At 33.4% G+C, this 21,465-nt stretch overlaps 3 protein-coding genes across 3 annotated transcripts; 2 read left to right on the top strand and 1 right to left on the bottom strand.

The window, feature by feature from the left end:
* The first annotated feature begins 1,533 nt into the window (after positions 1-1,533).
* LOC124838529 (O-Glycosyl hydrolases family 17 protein) lies at positions 1,534-3,487 on the top strand. Its single transcript, XM_047314157.2, has 2 exons — positions 1,534-1,907; positions 2,180-3,487. The coding sequence occupies exons 1-2, from the start codon at positions 1,561-1,563 to the stop codon at positions 3,321-3,323; spliced, it is 1,491 nt and encodes a 496-aa protein (XP_047170113.1). The 5' UTR covers positions 1,534-1,560; the 3' UTR covers positions 3,324-3,487.
* Positions 3,488-5,089: 1,602 nt separating this feature from the next.
* Positions 5,090-9,209, top strand: LOC124838550 (uncharacterized). The gene is made up of 6 exons (XM_047314177.2): positions 5,090-6,319; positions 7,029-7,126; positions 7,617-7,641; positions 8,107-8,227; positions 8,312-8,446; positions 8,622-9,209. Exons 1-6 carry the CDS (start codon positions 5,797-5,799, stop codon positions 8,824-8,826), a joined length of 1,107 nt encoding a protein of 368 aa, XP_047170133.1. The 5' UTR covers positions 5,090-5,796; the 3' UTR covers positions 8,827-9,209.
* A 1,421-nt stretch (positions 9,210-10,630) lies between these two features.
* LOC124838538 (lysine-ketoglutarate reductase/saccharopine dehydrogenase bifunctional enzyme) lies at positions 10,631-20,699 on the bottom strand. The gene is made up of 25 exons (XM_047314166.2): positions 20,392-20,699; positions 20,021-20,271; positions 19,840-19,926; positions 19,487-19,616; positions 19,209-19,382; positions 18,998-19,080; positions 18,222-18,332; positions 17,501-17,576; positions 16,862-17,033; positions 16,068-16,164; positions 15,800-15,966; positions 15,607-15,664; positions 15,325-15,465; positions 14,486-14,833; positions 14,328-14,408; positions 14,078-14,143; positions 13,551-13,668; positions 13,063-13,192; positions 12,552-12,631; positions 12,302-12,460; positions 11,936-12,173; positions 11,751-11,859; positions 11,333-11,494; positions 11,186-11,255; positions 10,631-10,967 (listed from the first exon to the last, which is right to left on the bottom strand). Exons 2-25 carry the CDS (start codon positions 20,258-20,260, stop codon positions 10,915-10,917), a joined length of 3,150 nt encoding a protein of 1,049 aa, XP_047170122.1. The 5' UTR covers positions 20,261-20,271; positions 20,392-20,699; the 3' UTR covers positions 10,631-10,914.
* Between the last annotated feature and the right edge of the window lie 766 nt (positions 20,700-21,465).

Genomic DNA, 21,465 nt, shown 5'->3' with positions numbered 1-21,465 from the left:
TGAAATTTGGCATTAAGTACTGTCGTTACCCAAAACCGAACGGTCACTCTCCTGCAGCCACCTGTTTTTCACTAAGTGAAACGCTCACTCACTCCTTGACACATGAATCCCACTACTTGGGGCTTTAGTGGGTTTTTAAGGGTATGACATATCCTAAAATACATTTTAGAAATTCTGATCCAAAAATTTTATTCTGAACATTTTTGGAAAGCTTGTTCCTGAAAATTTTATAAATATATAATCTAAAAGTCACTTTTAGAAAAAGTAAAATGTTATTTTGAAAATTTGTGAGATTGTGCAAAGAAATTGTGGAAGTTCAGGAAGTAAAAGCCACATGTTGGAACTTGGATGACAATTTCTGCACTGAGACAGACAGGACACTTGCCTCTTAACCCCTAACTGCTGCTGGCTTAATCTCGCAATCTAAGTCCAACTTCTCCAACTAAAAGGAGATACGAAATGAGATAATAAGAAAACATACAAAAAAAAAAAGAGAAAGTCATTTTTTCCTTTTCCTTTAAATTTTTAAAATACTTATTTTGAAAATAAATTTCAAAAATTAATAAATTTTTAAATAAGAAGTTAGTTGTTAGCTTGAGGGAAAAATAAAAAGAAAATGAAATAAAAAAGTGATTTGGGAACGAAATACTTTGTTAGTTTTAAAACATATTTTATTTTATGAAAAAATATTGTAAGCTAGCTTTTTAGTGAGTAGAAGTAAGCAGGACACACGAGAGTTGAAGGAGCAACATGCAAAAAAGGAAAACTTGGTGTAGAAAACTCCATTCAGTTAACAAAATATAAAAAAAAAAGTTAATTTTTTAGTTATCACTTTTTAAAATAGTTTTCAACAACTTTTTTAACAATTTTTTATAATAGACTATGTGTTACTATTTTATTAGTTCGTATATTTGAAACGGATCAATCACAAATTATCAGATAGACTATTTTATAAAATAATTATTAAAAAAAAATTGTTAAAAAAAATACTTTCCTTAAAAGAAACCAACATATCATCCCGTTTCTCTTCGATGTTATTTACGGAATCATGATGTTTTGCTAGTAACATGTCTCGTTGTATATGCTCTAAAAGTTTCTTGTAGCAATATGTATAAAGAAAATTGATTCCCTACCGTATAGTATAAATTAAAAAGGCATGTTAATAAATAATAAATTAGTAGACAACACAAAGATAGGGAAACCAATAAAGATTCATAGACAATCCAAAAACCCAGTAGGAATATGTTTTAGAATTGAAAAAAAAAACTTTGCTTTTTAGTCTGATTCTACCTTTCTTTCCTAGATTGTTGTCCCTCTCCTGCCACTTACGCACTTCCAAGAAAAACAAGAAAAGGGTTATGCTTTGGCTTGGTGTCACACAAGCAGTTTAGGAATCCAGTGCTTTGTTTACTCTAAATGCAATTCTTTACGTAACTTTCTATTGAATAAAAGGACATCATTTTCCCTCCACTTTGTTTAATATATTCCATTCTACTCAGAATAATCATCTTCATATAGGTGAGTGTTGGGACAAAGGGTATTCAGAAAAGCACAGGTAGCATGGGATTCAAACATTTTAGTAGGTGTTTTTTGTTAGCACTATGCATTCTAAGCCAAGGTTTGGTAATGGGTGCTCATGGCTTTGCTTGCAACTGGGGAACGCGTTTAACACATCCTCTTCCACCTCAAATAACTGTGAAACTTATGAGAGACAATGGATTCAAGCAAGTGAAGCTATTTGAGGCTGATCCTGCTGCTTTGAAGGCTCTTGGAAATTCTGGCATTCAAGTAATGGTTGGCATACCAAACGACCTCTTAGCTACCCTTGCTGCCAGTGTCGATGCTGCCATTGCATGGGTTAACCAAAACGTATCCAACTACATATCCAAAAATGGGGTTGATATAAGGTTATTCAACTACACCACCTCTTTCTTTCAATGCTTTTTTCTCTTCTCTTATACTTTTCACAGGTAAAAACTTTTTAAGGTTAATGCTATGTTTTCAAAAGTCATAAAATATGAAGATCAAATTCATTATTTAGAAGTAAAATGCAAAAAGTAAAACGAACGGAGTGAAAATTGAAGTATCTGAAACCCATTTTACCTATTTGAAAACTGTGTTTGTGCAGAAGGTGCAAATGAATTGCATGTTTAACAAGTGTTTGAAAAATTATTCCCAGGTACGTTGCTGTGGGAAATGAAGCATTTCTGAAAACATACAATGGTCGGTTTGTGAATTCAACTTTTCCAGCAATCCAGAACATTCAAGCAGCCCTTATAAAAGCAGGATTAGGCAGGCAAGTGAAGGTGACAACCCCTTTAAACGCAGATGTGTATCAAAGTGACAGTGGTCTTCCATCAGGGGGAAACTTCAGGCCAGATATTCATGACCAAATGATCTCCATAATAAAGTTCCTGAGCCAAAATGGTGGCCCTCTAACCTTCAACATCTACCCATTCCTCAGCCTTGATGCTGATCCTCACTTCCCAAAAGAGTTTGCGTTCTTTGATGGCTCAGCTGCCCCTGTGGTTGATGGCTCCATAACTTACACCAATGTGTTTGATGCAAACTATGACACACTCATCACAGCACTTGAGAAGAATGGTTTTGGCCAAATGCCTGTCATAATTGGAGAGGTTGGGTGGCCAACAGATGGAACAGCCAATGCCAACATAAAGAATGCTCAAAGGTTCAACCAAGGCCTAATCGATCGCATTGTGAAAAGGCAAGGAAGTCCCAAAAGACCAACCCCACCTGATATCTACTTGTTTGGATTCATCGATGAGGATGCCAAGAGCATTGAGCCTGGCCCTTTTGAAAGGCACTGGGGTGTCTTCAACTTTGATGGTTCCATCAAATACCCCTTAAATCTTGGTGGCGGAAAACAGCTAGTTGCTGCAAGAGGGGTCAGGTATTTGCCGAAACAATGGTGCGTGATGTCAACTCAAGCAAATGTTCAAGACCCTACTGCTTTTTCTGAAAGCATGAGCAAAGCATGCACATATGCTGATTGCACACCTCTCTCTCCCGGAGGATCTTGCAGTGGATTAGACATAAGAGGCAATGCTTCGTATGCTTTCAACATGTACTATCAGACCATGGATCAACGCAAAGGTTCATGCAATTTCAATGGTCTCTCTGTCATCACTAACATCAACCCTTCACCCCCTCAAAGTTCTTGTCAGTTCAAGATCATGATCGATCTGGGGAAGCATGAAAAGAAGTCCACTACTCCTTCCGATGCACCAAAAATTAAACTCAACTCAATGCTCATGCTCCTGTCAAGCTTCATTTTCACCATGTTCTTGCTGCTTCGTGTATAGGTTTTTTTATTGCTCTTCTGCAGAGATTCACCACTTCACGCCACCAATTTTTTTCTTTATTCATTTAATTATTTTCCTTTCTGTGTCTGTATTATATCACTTTCGAGTAGATTTTCAGTCTCGTACATGATCAATGAATGAATAAAATTGATCTCGTTCTTCAAGTTGAACCAATTTTTATTCCCCGAACAACCTCTTACTATCGCAGTTTTTTCAGTCTGGATATTTCCACTCTGCAACTTACTTAATCTGTAAAACAAGTTCAGAATTCAGTGTTATATAATAGCTTTTTGCGATACTTAAGATTTCGAAATCTCCAAAGTTGTTTCATTTTTCTAATTGTTGTCATTAGTTTTAATATCTAATGTTTAATAAATATGTAGAGCATATAATTGTGTGATATTTGCATGCATGTTACTGAGTGCATATAGTCAACAATAACATGTTAACTGAACCAAATTTACCTATCAAAATTTTATTTAACCTTTGGTTTTATTCATAACACTCAGTTACGATGGTCAAACTTCCCATTTCAGTTTTAAACTGTTCCAATTTTAAAATTAATTATTCTCAATTAACTTTTTGTGTGTGTGTATACTCAATTTAATAGAGTATCAATGAGTTTCCATTTCCATATTTATGAAGTAAATATTCGTTTTCATCCTATATTTGATTTGTAGAGAATTTTTCTCATTCTCACTTAATACTATTTTTTTACTATTTCAATATCAACTAACTAAATTTTATAAAAACTAATAATAAAAAATATAATATTATAAAATATTTACTATTAAAATAAATTTATTTATTTAATATTTAATATTTTAAAAATAAGTTATATTGACATAAATTTTAAATCAGAATATCAAATAGTAATTGAATAAAAGTAAAATATATGTTGATTGGAAATACTTTACTTTGAGATATTAAGATAAGAAAAGTTATAGATCGAGTTTTAAAAGAAAAAATTTAATTAAATTATTTTAACAATACTAAGAAATTATAAATTGAATAAATTTACTATAATTAAATATTGATTTGTGATTAGAAAATATTTGTACAAAATAGATAGCATATTTTCTCCACATTTAAAACGAAAGAAACAGATATAACTTGAAATCCGAAAAAATACTCTTTAACAAAATCCACACAAAAGATGGTGTCTATTTTTCACTTATTATTTGAATAAAAAAGCGATTTAAATAACTCCACTTATCAATTTAGAATTTTTTTTTATCGTTCTCGATAAAAATAAAAGTTACTGTTTTAGTTCTGGGTAAAAGAATGTTTTTGTTTCTAAAGTTTAATTGTATCATTTTCTTTTTTATTTTAAAAATATTTTTATATTTTAATTTTTGTTCTCAATAATTTTTTAATTTTTTCCTGTAAATATTTGAAGATCCACGACAATTATAAAGAGGATGAAATTATAATATACAAATGAAATAGAAGTGTAATAAAATGGAGTTTTCTTTTTTAGTAAAAGAAAGAAGACGAAGAATTCTTATAGCCATAAACAAAATAAACAGATATGTGAGTGAGAAAAAAATATTTAAGGAAATAAAACATAGTGGCATCAGAACACAATAATGTAATTTGGTAGGTGCATCGTGGACCCCACCGACTTGGGTGGCCCAAACAACTTGCACCACAATAAAGAGAGCCCAACCAAATAATACAAAACATAGAAAATGTGAACAAAACAAACTTTTTAAAAAAAATAAATAAATCTAAATAAAAAGTTGGTAGAAAATAAAGAGTGATGATGGCTACTGCACCCCGATTTTGTTGTACGAAAAGAAGGAGACGAGAGAAGAATCGGAAATGATGCCCAAATTTCCGTGTTAACCACAATTAACTTTCCTTCATTATTCAACTCTTTCCCTTTAAATTTTCCTTTCTATCATCCAAAGATCAATCTATTGCAGAGTCTTAGATTCCGTGCATGTTTTATCTGTCTCTGCATGTCCAATGCTTCATTCTAACGTACAAAACCACAATTTTGAACCTGAATGATTCTTAAACAACACCGAGAGGTCAGAAGTAATAAAATCACCCATATGCAAAGGTTCTTCATTTCGTTCGTGCATATTTAGCCCCATCGAAGTTTCTTCATCTGGGTGTTCGTTTATTGGATCCGGGGCATTGTAAGATTAGATCTTTTCAAGCATCAAATGGTTATCGAACATTGCCATTTTCTGGGTAGTTGGGAATGATTGCCTAAGGTTTCACACTTCCGTTTCTAGGGTTTATGTCGGTTGTGTTTGGAGGATACTCTTTTGACTCCAAAGCAGTCTGACCGCGAAAAGATCGGTTCTTGGTGATCGCAGTGTTCAATTCAATAAGTACTGGGATCGATTCTTTTTTGGAGGGAATATTTTCTTTTTACCTTTGAGATTTATCCGTTTAATATTTTCTCTATTTTTCTTTTCATGGTGATGCTAAAATATCATAGCAAGATTCTGGTGTTATTATGTTTAGATTAAAGAACTGTGAAGGCCCTGTGCGGTTCTTGTATCAGCAAGCTCGGCATCACCCTCACCATAACAATCTCATGGCTTATTTAGTAGGTTTCGATCCTTGCTCCCACTTGAGCAGGGCCTTTTCGCAGTACCCTTCTTTCTCTTCTTCTGATCGTGGTTGCTATTTGTCTTTCCCACTTCTCCATAAACTTGTTTATGCAAATGTTTTTGGGGTTAGAAGAAGCATTGGTTTTGGTCGTAGAGGTTGTGGCTTTGATACTAGTGGTAGTTGTAGTGGTAATGGTGATAGGATCTTTGTGAAGGCTAAGGCAAGGTCCCGTGGCTTTGCATCGAATCGTCGCCAGCCGATGTTGGCTGATTTGGAGAAAAGGAATTCTGTTAAGAGTGATGAATCTGATGCTACTTTGGTTAAGATTGATGATAGATCTATAAATGGAAGTCCTGCTAAACCTCCTTGTTTCAATGATCACCGATTGTCCCAGAAACTTGTTGTTGCCGTTGATGTTGATGAGGGTATGTATATGAGTGCGCATGCTTGTGGCACTCTTTTTATTATATTATGCTGTTTCCTACTTAGAGTTTTATATGTTGTGTCATTTAACTTATTCTTATGAATTAAGTAGACTTAGTGCAGAATCTTGACTATGTTCCAATCCTTTAAAAATGCAAGGAGTATTGCTTTACTAGATGTCATTTCCTCTGTGTTTTTTTTTTAATTTGTTTCAAACATTAACATATAATTGAAGAAATAAAAGTCAAAGTCCTCTTTCCAGGTGAATGAACTGGTCAGATTATATCTTGAATTGTTCTAAGCTTCACCCATATCACATGTGTATTTGCTTGAATCTAACATGGTCAATATGCGGGTTGGAGCATTCTTTTCCGGCATGCGATAGAGATAAAATAAAATATAAGGAAATTATTGTCTCAATTTGTTAAATAGAACTCATTAACTTGTTTGAAATTATTTGAATTGTGCAGTGACCAGAGATTCTATGATAGGAGATAAGGAAGGAAGATTCTTTTGTCATTGATTGATAAATTGACCCCCTTTTTTAGGCTGTGTGATGATCTCTTTTAATATGCAACAGTTTGCAGTGCGATGGCTTGCCTAAAATTATACATATTCTCTTTTAAATAGAATCCACTGTAGATTGACTAATATGTATTTTGATTCTTGGATTATCCACTTGTGTTCTGATGTTTCCCCCCTCATAAACAGTATTAGGAAACTTCGTGTCAGCTCTCAACAAGTTCATTGCAGATCGATATTCATCAAATTATTCAGTTTCTGAATATCATGTGTACGAGTTTTGTAAGGTAATAGTGGCTGCTTCAGTAATTATGTATTTTGATGATAAGTAATTGAAATTTACCATTTTTTTTCTTGGACAATTAAATATCAATAATATTAAGTTACAGCAACTTGAGTGTTCTTTCAGAGGCTCCTTTATACCCCCATTCATCAGTCTTTTATATGATTATGTAGCATTAGAAGTGACTGCCAATTTTTTAGATTTTGCTTATTTGTGTTGCATTGGTTTTGTTTGCTGTTAATACTTTGGAATGTAATGTCAGATACATCAAAATGATAGGTCTGTAAGCTTGGGGCTTTAAAAAATCACAATTTGTTTTAGTTTCTTCTTTATTTTGTCAATTTATTATGGGTAGGGGGCTCCCTTTTCATAATGAGATGGAGCATCATTGATAATAATTATATACACTTCTTGCAATCTCTTTAGCCCATTGAAATGCTGGAAATTTGTGTTTGTTTGTGGAGTCTGATATGCACCCTTCATTTCTGTTGCAGATATGGAATTGTTCTCGTGATGAAGGTAACTAACCGTGTATTTGTCATATTTTCACGTCTCATTATGTGAATGGTTTTGCTATTCCATTTATTTTGAAAATATTTTGAACGTAAACCATTTTATTCTCATTTGATTTTCATCAAACATTATGATTGAAGTATCTCTTGTTTTGAAATCCAGGTGATCTTTCTTGAGTTTGCATTCCCTGTAAATCCTAATGTGTAGTCATTGAACAACTTAAACTGGTTTTTAATGGTGAGGCCAAATGTTTTCGCCATGTATTTTCATGGGGTACCATGCTAAGGGCAACCAACCAACCTTGCAACTTTTTTTGGAAGTAAAAAGTATTTCAGATATTTTGACAACTAAGCTAAAGCAAGCTGTTCAATATTTTGTATCATGTTTCTGATGTAATGGAGTTCTTTTAACTCCTCTTTTAACCTTCCCGATGACTAATGGAGTGGTTGAAAACAATTTTTTGTTCTGCAGCTGACATCCGTGTACATGAATTTTTTAAGACACCATATTTCAAGTCAGGGATCCACCCTCTTCCAGGTGCTCATACGGCTCTTCAGAAGTTATCAAGATTTTGTAGCCTATCAGTTGTAACGTATGCTTTTATATTGAATATTTTTTCAAACTGTAAAGGAATCTTGGCAGCATTGACTAACTACAGCTATTGTCATATGATCAGTTCACGGCAGAATGCAATTAAGGATCACACAATCGAGTGGATAGAGAAAAATTTTCCTGGACTGTTCCATGAGATTCACTTTGGTAATCACTTTGCTCTTGATGGTGTGTCAAGACCAAAGTCAGAAATTTGTAGGTAAGTCCCTTAATTCTGTTAGATTTTTTTCTACTTTCTTTCTCAGCATTAAATCTAGTTCATGTCCAAACGATAGAACTGCAAAAACTGAAGAGAATTCGAACTCTTTTCCTCACTTAAAGCAAAAATATGTGATTTCAAATGTCTGTTTAGTGATATAGATTGCCATTGACAGGTCCTTAAATGCCAAGGTTCTTATCGATGATAACCCTCGATATGCCATAGAGTGTGCTAATGTTGGAATTAGAGTCCTGCTTTTTGATTATGAAAATTCATATCCTTGGTGCAAGAGCGAGTCAACGGAAGAACACCCTCTGGTGACCAAAGTAAAGAACTGGGACGAAGTCGAACAACAATTAATGTCATTGATAGCCTCTTAGACTTTAAATCCTGTCACAAGAATTTCTGCAAAATCACCCTTTCTACATTAAGTTCCGGACTATTTGTTAGAAACATGTTATATATATAATAGATATTCTTGAAGACGTGGCTGCAAGAAGACCACCTAGAGGTAGTAATAGGATTTTTCCATTTTGAGCAACTTGAAGGAATGTTGGAATAGGAAGTTGTTCATTTTGGTGGAACTTACCATACGTATAACCTGGCTAAGATTTGTTTAGACCCTCTGAATGTCGGAGGGAAATCTAGATAATTTTTGTTATGCGATCCTACATTTAATCTTAACTATCAAATTGTATGATCTCTGGTGTTGAACAATGATTATACATGAAATACAAGTGAAAAACCTCAGGGGTTTCAATCATTGGATCCTTTTGAACTTGTTTTACTGCTCTTTTATCTCTGTTTATTCGTGGATTAAACGTATAAAAGATTAATATAGAAACTCTTCCATCTTTGTCAAATTCCTTCACCCGAATTGTTTTTTCATTGAGCTCTATGTCTTGAAAAAAATCTAGAACGTTCTTGTTTTAGAATTCGGTTTTGGATAGTACACTCAAGAAAACATTTCAGAATCTTCAAATATATCCTGAATTACATTTTTTTTTATTCAGTCTAGAATGTATTTTAGATACATTTTAAGATATAAAATTATATTATGGGTTATTTTAATTAAGAAGTTCAAAATGTATTTAGGACTTAGGGTTTAAAATTTTTTATAAACATCTATCTTGTGGATAAGAATCACGGATTGAACTTTAAACATATCCTTTGTATAATCTTCAAATACGTATATGTAGACTCTGGCTAAAACATATTTAAACATATCCTAAATTTGAAAATAAATATTCTTTTAAATTTAAAACTGAATTTTTAATTCCTTACCTTGTTTTTTTTAAAGGTCTCTGAAATTTATAAGTAATTTATATTATAATTTTCCGTAGTTTATCTTATTTAAAAGTTTGTTAATATACTAATAATGTGTTAAGTAGTTTTATAAATAAATTTGTCATTCTTAAAATCTCAAAATTTAGATTAGTGAATAATATTTTAAAATAAGTTGTGTTAACTTTGAACCATAAAAGTTCAAACAAAATCAAACATCGTGTATGCACTTCAGCCATAACTTGACTTAAACCCTAGAAAACACGACATAAATCTTACCTAACTTGTGTGATTAAGAATAAGAAAATAGAAGAAAACGACACTCAATTGAAAAATTAAGATAAAAATGATTATGTAATACAACAAAAGATAGAGAAATAAGATGAAAGTGGATGTTGCAACTTCAAAATCACTGCCATCATTACTTGATGAAATAAGAGAAAATGTATATATAAATAACCTTAATCTTAATATTTAAGCAATTTGGATTTTTAAATATACTAAAATAATGAAAGAAAAATCAATTGCAAGAGCTTTTTTGTTTCATTATATTTGGTGGATTTAAAACTACTACAAAATATATTTTAGAACATTACTCGTTAATCTAAATTTTAGAAATTTAAGATTATCAGAAAATACACTGTTACATATGTTAATAGGCTTTTAAATCCATTGTGACAACTAGAATAAACTACTTTCAAAATGAGGAGACTATATTGTTTTAAATTTGGAGCCTAAAAATAATTTTAAATATTAGGAACCAAAAAATTGAATTTTATATTTAGATACTGATAGAATAAAATGATATTTTAACAATACAATTGTGTGGCTAAATTCCACGTAATAATTACTCACATGACACCCGTCATTTATGTCAACAATTTGTTAAAGAAAAAAAAATTAAAAGATTAAAAGATATTTATAATAATATAGTTCTGGAAATTAAAAACATAATTAAATTATATATTAATAATATAGTTCGGTTGACACCAACTAATATTTATTCTGGAATCATACTTGAGGAGTGGTAGAACGAGTGCTGCAATTGAAATTGGTATCAGCTTCTGTAGAAGTGCTTTTAGCTGAGATGCTACGATCTGCTGCATTTCTGACACTGATATATATCTTATTCGCATCCAACATTGCACGGTAGACACTGATGTATACCTCTTTAGAGATGCAAATTACTCCGTCTCTTCAATCAACTTTATGCCATAAGCTTCGATAATATCCAGTGCTGCAAAGTCCACAGTATACAACTTCTTCAACATATGCATCATTTTCGCAATAATAAATGACAGAATATTCATCTGATGCAAAGAAACTTTCCTAAAAATTCAAATTACGCAAGTTTCTGCAATTCTTTGACCATGTGACTGCCAAATATGCTGATTATGCAAGCCAGAAAAACTAGATTCAACAAATGAACAACAAAACCAAGGTATCAGGTTTCACCTGGAGTGTATACTTCAGGTTCTATTGGCCTCAAAACTCCTCTTGTCTGAATTTTGTTTGTCAATAAGAGCTGCAAAAAAGAAAATATAATTCACTAACAGCTTTTGCTTGGAATACAGCACAAGAATAGAAAGGGATGGAAAGTACCAGAGCTCCAACAGCAGCTGGAATACCAACAGTAAGAGCCATGGCAGTTGTGGCGTTTCCATTAACAGTCTTCCCAAATTCAAGTAAAGTAGCTCTGTGTTTCTCTGTCTTTTGGCTATCTGGGTATTCTATTTCCACTTCATGGTGCAAAAGCACCATGTCCTGCTTACAAACCAAGTAAAAGTTTAAGGTACTGATACTAAATGTATGCTTTATTACGTAAATAAGTTACTTTAGCAGTATTTAATGTGATATGCGGATGGAATACCACGTTTTGCTGGATTTTGGAAGAAATTACATTAAGCAGTCATTTTTTTGTTGTTCCAGCATTTGTGATTTTTAATAAATTTCAATCAATAGAGAAAAGTGTATTAAAGAAAAATTGTGTTGCTAGCATTTGTTTATAACAGAAACATACCTTTTCTGAGCTAGTGTATGATAACCTCTCCTCCATGCGGAAACGAGCAACATCAAAAGCACTTTTGCAGAAAGCAGGGATTTCTGTTTGCTCAAGAAGTCCCAAGAATCTTTATGAAAAAAGACAGTGAGGTAAGACAACAATTTTCCAAATGAAAGTACAAGAGGAGGGTAAAGGGTATATACATGATTGTCTTTGCTGTCTTCTTTGCAGTTCTTGAATCTTTGCAGTGCCCTTTTGTCAATATTCGTTCTATGATGTCATTCTCTCCTATTAATGGTCCATCTAGATCTGAACTAACAACTTTCAGAAGTTCAAATAAGAATTCTCTGAAAGTGGGTCTCTGTTCATCCGTTAGCAACGAATGAGCTTCATCGTTAAATAATCCAATCCTAGACAGTGTCCCCATGATCTGACTAAATCCTGCATACCAAGTTACTACCAGTAAGTTTCAGAAAGATCTAACAAACCATAAATGCACAAACACACAACGGTATTGATTGCTGCGAAATATTAGCCTGAAAAGTAAGAGAAACAGTTGTAGATCGTGCCTTCATAGCGGAGGGTTCCACGGAAAATGGTTGATGCTTCAGAAGCTATTCCATATAAATCCCCATAAAGCAGTGAATTACGATTTGGGAGACATTCCAAAGAAAACGCAGGAAGTTCTGGGAGCCATAGTCTTGTTGCTGAATCATAAAGATCGTTCCCTGTTCAGAAACCAAGAGTGGAAAAAATGAAGTCACCTTCAAAATCATGCATGCATGCATGCGTACATAATCCAAATGATTAAAAGCTTACCATCAATATGTACAGTTTCACCACCCCATTTGTAGGTGGCAGGATTGCGCCCAGCTCGGATGGCCCCTGCAGGATTCCAACTGAAATAATGGATTACCAATGAGTTCTTCTAAATACAGTCATAAAAAATATTACTGAATAATGAAAATGACATGACCTACCACAGTTAAAGGGTAGCAAGATGAAATACTACAAACATAGTTTAAAAGCAGAGCTTTGGAAACTTATACTAACATCCATACGGACATTTATCCCAAAAAACGTTCATGTGATAGTTCATACAAACATTGATTCCATGTCAAAATATTTTGTTGTGTGATCTCTTGGGATCATTCACTGGGTAGTTTTACTAATGCTGGATGCAAAAAGGAGAAGACTCCTACTAGAGGGAAACTCTCTGCTGCCTATGTCTTGTACTGTAATTTTGGCCCAAACCATACCATTTCCAATAACAAATACACTATTCAGCCTGCTTACTCTTGAGTTTGACAAAAGACATTCCTAGAAGTACCTGAATTTATATGCTAATGGATTGTTAGCAGCTTCAGGTGATGGAAGTCCACCGCAATAAGAAGTGAAAGACTTTACTTTACCCTTCCGTGCATGAGCTTGGTTGATCATCTTCATTGCCATCATATGATCTGGGTCATCAAACAAATACCCATTTTAGTCGGAAATAGGTGAAGCTTCTAGAATTTTCATACGCTGGTTTCAGCAATGTTTTGCGATGAAAAGAAGTAAAGAAGTGTGTCTGAAGGGTTTCCCCTAATCACAAACTGTCCTATAATAATCTTGTTGATTTTCAAAATGATTTGAGAGTCATGTTGATAATATTTTGATTAGTCAACAATGTAAAACTTTTACACTTATAGTGGATGTCTATTAAACTCAAAAACTGATTTTATACCAAGTACGAAAAACCAGATGCACTATTATAATGAAGTATGTTATGTTGCAAAAGTCCCAGAACCAATCAATATTTATCAGAATAAGTCTTACCAATCCCTGGGTCCAAACCCATCTCTCCAAGAATTGTTATACCAGCCTCTTTAGCCTTATCATCTAGCATTGACAAGGAGCTATCAACATAGCTAGCCGTGACAAGATGTTTTCTCAGCTGCATTAAGGAACAAATTCTTTATTAAATCCAGAACAAAGAAAGAATAGTTAAGAACCAATACTGACCTACAATTCTTACCAAAAAACAAATCTGTATAGAGGTTATTTTTGAGAATCAGGAATTAAAGAAAGCATTGTTTACAAAGGATCAGTAATTTCCTAGATTACTTTCATGACCCCTTTTACTTTTACCCACAGTTGACCGATCTTTAACTTGATTTGTGTATTAATTCAAGAATTGACTACAACCCTCATCACAAATTTATTACTTTCAACATTGTTGCAGTCTTGACCTATGATTTATCCTAGATATGCTTTGTCCAAAATCTTGTCATTTTATTTTATTTTTTCTGAATACATATCCTTTCAATACAATATTAAAGACAACATAAAATAATGTGAAGCACCTCAATGCAAGCATTTGCTACGATAATGTGACAACTAGGAGGCAGCAGACTTATAACAACGTCAACCTGAAGAAAAAGAAAATAAAACAAAATGTTAAAGATAAGGCTGCTAAAGCTATCAAGGCCATAAGTACACAGAATACAGATCACATGTTGCATGATGTTTCAAGGTGGAAAATTCAAAATTTTAATTAAATTTATTGGTTAATTAAGATATATGCAAAATTTAGTTGGCAAGAGACAAACGCACCTGTGATATGTATTTACACAAACCCTCATGATCCATCACATCAAGCTGGATTCCGGTTACATTTGGAATGCCCTCAACTATCTGCATTGATATTCTAATGTCAAATCTAGGAGAAATCAAGAAATAGTTATGTCAAAGCAAAATATCAATCAAAATACCTGCTCTGCATCCTTCAGGTACAGAGATCCCACAATGACTTCTACCTCAGTTTGGCATTCAAAATCATCTTCCAACAATGTTTTATACCATTCACTCGATGATGGCCTTCCAAATGAGGATAGCATTACAGCAGCTGGTTGACAAACCCGACCAGCACCAAGAATTAAAACCTCAGCCTTCCTTTTGGAACCCAACTCCTTCACTGTGCCATTCTCTTCTACTTTACCAAGCGTAAGGGAAATTTTACTGGAATCTTGATTTGAAAATCTATCATTTTCAGTTCGTTTAGCAATTGCAGTTAAAGAATCAATGATTTGATCCAGAACAGCCCTATCATCTGCACCAACCTGTTCAGAACCCAAAATGTCAATACTTCATTGATTGTTGTAAATTCACTAGGTTGGCACAAAATTCATAGTTTAAAATGTAATTTCAACAAAAAAAAAATGATAGAAAACATTGCACACAAGGACATACAGCTAGACTTGACATTAAAAAGAATTGACACCTCTCAAAATGGGGTTGAAACATCTAACAGAAGACAAGCTACAATGTTCTCCAGAATGGGAAACAAGGAATGATGAGTGGGAAAACTATCCTCTCTTATAGTGAATTACTTAGGATCCGATACCCTTCCTGTTGAGAAAATCATCATTACCTTAACTTGAACAATGAAAGACATTCCATCATTACAAATAAAGTGTTTGTAACCATATTTAACAAGTCTTAGAGAAAAGAAATTGAATTATTTAGTTTTATACTATTATACATCAAAATGAAGAGAAACAACATTTTCAAAGGGACATAACATTTCAGTTCAAAATACAGGACTACTTACTTCAAGTTCAGAGAACGATACAGCCTTAGCACTCTGACCCACATGGCAGTTGACTAAGTGGAAGGAGCCTCCTGCAGCTTCAATAATATCTAAGGCCTCGTTTATCAGAAACTGATCAAATAAGTGACCACTCAGAGATACCTGCCAATGTTCAGTAATTTCAATCAGAAGATTAACTAACAACTAATAGGATAATGCAAAAACATGCACGGTTGTACACAAGCTAAGCTGAGTATGTAGGGTTCAAAAAATGGATAAAATATTTGAAACTGAAGAACGCACCGAAATATTGTACTTTCTTTTGTTAGATAGGGAATTTTCTGAGTTTTCTGATGCTTCCCTGCAAACCAAAAGGACAGAATGTCCCTGTTATAATGTCGGAAAATAACAAGAAACTATAAAATTGGAACGTGACTCAACAAAGTGAATGACTAAAATGATATTACAAAGAATGAAATATAGAGGAGACACGTACTCTGAATCAGAATGCCGCATGCGTGGGATATAATCATACAAGGAGGTTAGAACTCCTTTATGGGCAATGCAAGCTCTTTTTAAGTGAGCAGGCAACTTTGTAATGTCTGTAGCCAGAGCCAAATTCACGACAAATTGGGAAAGTATGTTTCCAAAATGTTGAGAGGCCTAGCCATAATAAAATTGCATATTTGATACATTCTCCATTCCAAAATACTATTCTCTTATAAAATAGAAGCATAGTAATTAACAAATAAAAAGGAACCTACCTCCTTTGCAAATTCTGTTGGAAGAATGTCAACAGCTAAACATATCACGCCATCGCCGTCCATATCATCATGGTAGGAATTTGTTATCGGATCATACCTAACAAAAATGTTTTACAGATTATTACATCATACTTGGAAAAAAACACTGTTATGTAATGTAAATATATGCAGTTGAACTGAAAGTTATATGATAATGTAAGCCAAGATAATATTTTAGCATAGCATCTACTACAATTTTTATGGCTTCTAAAACACACAATCAAATACTATATGGTATTTCATCCTTCATTGAGATTATCCTTTTTCTCTTATATGGAGCTAGAAAGACAGATTTTATGCTTTTTTTGTGACATAAGTAGGGATATACTGTGTTGTGCATAATGAAGCATTTTGCTAAGGCCTCATGGTGAATAAAATCCAAGCTTTTATGATTAACAGAGGTAGAAGAACAGCAGCATGCACATTTGTCTGAACTTCCAAGCAAAGCATTACCAGAAGCAGAAAAGGGTACTTTGACAAATAATCTTATATTTGTGTGTCTTTTTTTTTTATATATTCCTAGCTTGTTTTAAGCAGAATATATGACCATGAAGAGTAGATTATGCTATTCATAATATCAACTTGGGCCATATACATTTCTTAACATGTGTTATCAATGCAAAGTGCTTGAAATAATCCAATATTATGAACTCTGAAACAAAAGTATAACTCTCTTTCTAGGATAAATTCCGTGTTAGAGTGGTGTAAATGAGACTAAAAGTAAATTAATTTCCCAAACTAGTTACATTTTATACCTGAAAAAGGGTGAATCAATTGAGGTAGTGTGGTTAACAAACTCAAGTGAGCCTCCTATATCGCATGTTATGTCTGCTATTCCCACAAGGGGGCACCCCTGACTCATTAAGTCTTGCATCTGCTTATAGCTCAACAATTGAGGAAATCTTTTCTCCCAATACATGCAATTGACTAAGACAAGTAAATGTGAGTATTAATAAAAAAATTCAGTTTATAAAGAAACATTTGATGAGATCAGAATTACTAATATATGGTGAAACTTGAAAACTACTAAAATTCTTCATGATATCGTAACATGTGAATTAGATATATCTTCATGGAAGAACACAAAATACCAGGTAAAATTTAATTGTATCAAGAAACATTTCAGCCAGGGTATCGAAAAAGGAGTTGTAAATATGTGGTGAGTGGTGAGCTTAGTCAAGACTTGTTGAAAATCCACTTTATCTACATACATCCTCAACAATGAAAAGCATTTTAAGAGGAGGTTTTGTTTAGCATTTCTTTCCGATATATGAGAAAGAAAATTTCAAATACCAGGAACTAGAAATCTTAAGGACTTCAAATCATTTTATTTAAATTGTAGCATATAATTTGCTCCAATATCAGTACTCGGAAACAAGTACGAAGGGACCTACCAATAACAGATGCATATGGTGCTACTTTTTCATGGAAAGTGGGATTGTAATGCTCAGGATGTGCATAGTAGTCTGCCTGAAATTATCATATCATGTTAGTGTATTAGTTATAGATAATAAAAAAAATTGTTACATTAAAATAATAGAAAGAGAGAAAGAAGAATAGCATATGCTGAACATCATATGTTAATGCATACTATGGACCATTTCGTATATATTAATCTAATAAATGAATACATGGGCCTTAACTTCCCTTATTAATAATATATATTTACAATGAAACCAGATTTACCTAAAGCAATTGTACATTGAACTTGAACAAAGGTCAATTGCTTTATAGAATAGTGAGGAATTTTTAAAATTACTTTCCCACTGCAATAGCATGATGGTTTTGAATTTTTACATTCCTTCTGAAATGGCTTACAAATCACACATGCTACCATGCTATAAAATGGGAAATGGTTGTTTTTAAGATCATTTAAAGAAGGTTATCATGGATTTGAAGTATTCATCTTCTCCATATCTGAAAAACCATGCCAAAGTAACCCTTCATATTTTATTTTATTGCTTATGTTGAAATAACCCTTCATATGAATAATGTGAGTCAGAACAGGTTTCAGATTTCAAATAACATGTCAATTATTTTGCTACTTATGAAAGACCTATTTTAGCAGGAAAATAGATTATGAGATCCGAAAAATCAAGATCAAGATCAACTAACTTTATCAAACACTTTCGTGGGATCTTTGGGTTCAACCATGTCTTGGGCAGTCACCACACAACCATAAACTTGGAAAGCTCTTTTTGAAGCGTGCCTTGGTTGATTTGTGTCCTGTTAAACAAATTATATTCAGAGCAAAGTATAAGACGTTTGCTAGACATCTCAAAAGCAACAATAACAGCTATTGACATTTCAAGATTCTATCAATTCATTTTTTAATCAAATTAGAACTTGAATTCATTGTAATTTCACTTATTTATAACTGTAATAGATGTTTTGTATACACTTGTTTTATTTTTATACTATCATTACTGTGATGAATTTCTAGCAAAGTTTTGCATTCTTTATCTCTTTACACTACCCTGACTTTTTTGAAATTTCACAATAGTGACTGAAGACTAAAGAAATAATAGAAACTTGAAAATACATTTTCTCCAGGTGTCACATTATGCATCCTGATTATGAGAAACTTAATGTGTTACCCTGTAACCATGTTGTCTCAACTTAGCAAAGCACTTACCTTATTTATGATCTAAAATTTTGATGAACCTTAATCTTGTACCGTAATGAAAACTGTCAAAGTTACAGGAAAAAAGGGTTCTATAATTGAGTGATAAGACTCTGAATCATCATTATGCTATGATATGAAACAGACATACTAATGGCTTCTTTATGTTGATAATCTAGGACAAGCACAAGTGTAGTACAACTAACACAAGCTGAAGCTAAAAACACTCTTAGCATCGTAATGCAACAAGAATTGAACAGAAAATTACCGTTCTGTGGAGGTCACTTAGTCTTGATGGATCTACGAATGTATGAGGAAGGAGCCTAAATATCTCTTTTGCACCAGAACAAACTACAAGAAATGAAGAAATCAAAAGTTAGCATAAGCCTTACTTTTCCACACTCATTATGCTAACGTAAATGGGATATCAGAAAGGATTGGACATTAAAAATAATGTATCATTTTTGCTAACACCATACCATTTCCTGAACCAGTAAATACAAAAACCAGGGGACAAATCCCCAATGGCAATCCCTGTGTAGCAATTTCTTCACCAACAGAAATCACAGCAGCCTTAGCAGCAGCCAGGGAAGGGTACATGTAAGATGATCCCAGTGACAAGAAAGGTGTTGAGTATCCAAGACTTAGAAAGCCTGCAACAATAAAACAGATAAGATGTACAGTTTGAAATCAAACTCTAGACAATGCCATTCAACATGGACACCATAAACTAAAACAGGTACAATTAGAAACTTACGCTGTCCTAATCCACGCAAGAAGTCAATCATTCCAACTCTACCAGCAAATTTTCCAAATGCAAGTAACCTTTTCCCGTTGTCCCCAACAATTAACTCATAGTCAAATAACGATGCCCTCTCGGCTAGAATCTAAGGTTGTGGAGGAAAATAACAAAAACAAGTTAGAAGTGCCAAGAAACCGCAACAAAAATTGAAGCCAAGCTTCAAACATGATAAATTCTATAGGTTGAATTACACTCTTGGTTCCTACGGTTGTAGCAGTTTTACACTGCCAGAAATTCATCTGTGTTGCATGTAGAAGAGTAAAACTTAATGAAGAAAACAACAGAGAAAAACTGAATAGTTGAACCACCTTATCGAGCAAAGGCATGTTCTCTTTCTGTGCTTTATGGGTATGGGAGAAGAAAGCATAAGCTCTATCTGGCAATATCATTTCCAGCTGCAACAGAGTCACGTACATCATTACAAGTCTCGTATCAACTGAACAGACTCTAGCAGGAAAATAATAATTTAAAAATGAAAGAAATGTGAACCTTTGGTTGCTTAATGCCAAGGATGAGACCACATTGTGACAGGTCTTGTGATATTTCAGCTCCAACTTCTTCATAGAGAGCATCATGGTGAATTCTCTTAGTGGAAGGCTGCACAATGATTCTAGAAACACCTGTTCCGCCATGAAGTAATCGAGCACAGTGTGATGGTGTCAAAGGTGCCCTTCTTTCCCATTTATTCACAGATTCTGCCAATATCCCAACAACCCCGTTCCCAAGCATGATCCTTTTACCTGTTTCAACACACCCAAAGGTCCCAACTCTTCATCCATTCACAACATAACTCAAAAGCAACGCATGCTTCAATCAATTTCCTTATCATATTCATAAATAACTAAATAAATAAAGCGTACCCCAATATCAGCAGTTGAACACGTTTTTGCAATGGATTATGATTGAAACTGAGTTAAATAGAAGAAAAGATGAGGAACAAACAACAATAAGAGAAGTGATTTGATTTCTGACAGGATGTCTGTGTTGGTATTTGCCAAATCAATGTGAAAGGTGGATTGAGTTGAAGGTGTTTTTGAACTATTATGAGAACTTGAACCGAAAACAAACACGTACCAAGTTGTCAAGTTCGTTCTTTGGTTGAGGTAATGTCAGCAAAACAATATTGTAAGTTACAACAAATCTCGTGACATTTAAAAGGTTGAATTGCGACACATGGAGGTGTCCTACGCTTTGCAGAGTTAGGCACATACTACATTTTAAGAATGGGAAGTGGATCCTACTCTTTTCCTACGTTGTCATCTTCTGTTTGTTTTTTTATTCTAAATTAGCATGGTCTTATCTAAATTCCAAATAAATAATAAACAATGTGCATAAAATGTTCATATTAACCTCGTGAGGGACCGTGACTCCTCAGACAAAGGAAAATAATAAATAGAAATGGTTGGAGATCCACGTTGACGCCACGTGTTACCAACCATACATACGTAACGTAATCATTCACTGAAGTTGAAAAACATGCTCTGGATAAACACCTGACGTGTATTTCATAAATTAGCACACTGATAAAGCAAGCAACAACAAAAAATAATAAATCAATTTCTTTATAATTAAAAATATTTTCTTTAAAACTTTAAAGACTTTTACCTAATGAATCTTAATGCAAATATGTGACTTTATGTAAGCACTTTAATGATTAAAGGCGTGAGGAGAATATGGATAAGATATTTTAGTCATGAGAAGAACAAAAACACCGATGAAGTAGTTTAACTAAATGTTCAACTATAAATTGATTGTTGTGATATGAGGAGTACGTGAGCAATATTAATTTGAATTGCTGTCATTTTCTTTTTCTTTTCTGGAATACATGTATAATGAGATGTGGGGATGGGATTTTTCTGGAGGTATATTGCTGGAAACACTAACATTACAAATGGTTAGAATTGAGGAAAGATGTAATATTTTTTACTTCATAT

Source organism: Vigna umbellata, chromosome 1 (genome assembly GCF_029865625.1).
Source record: "Vigna umbellata cultivar VRB3 chromosome 1, Vumbellata_1.0, whole genome shotgun sequence".
NCBI classification, from domain to species: domain Eukaryota; kingdom Viridiplantae; phylum Streptophyta; class Magnoliopsida; order Fabales; family Fabaceae; genus Vigna; species Vigna umbellata.
This window is presented reverse-complemented; position numbering and strand designations above follow the sequence as displayed.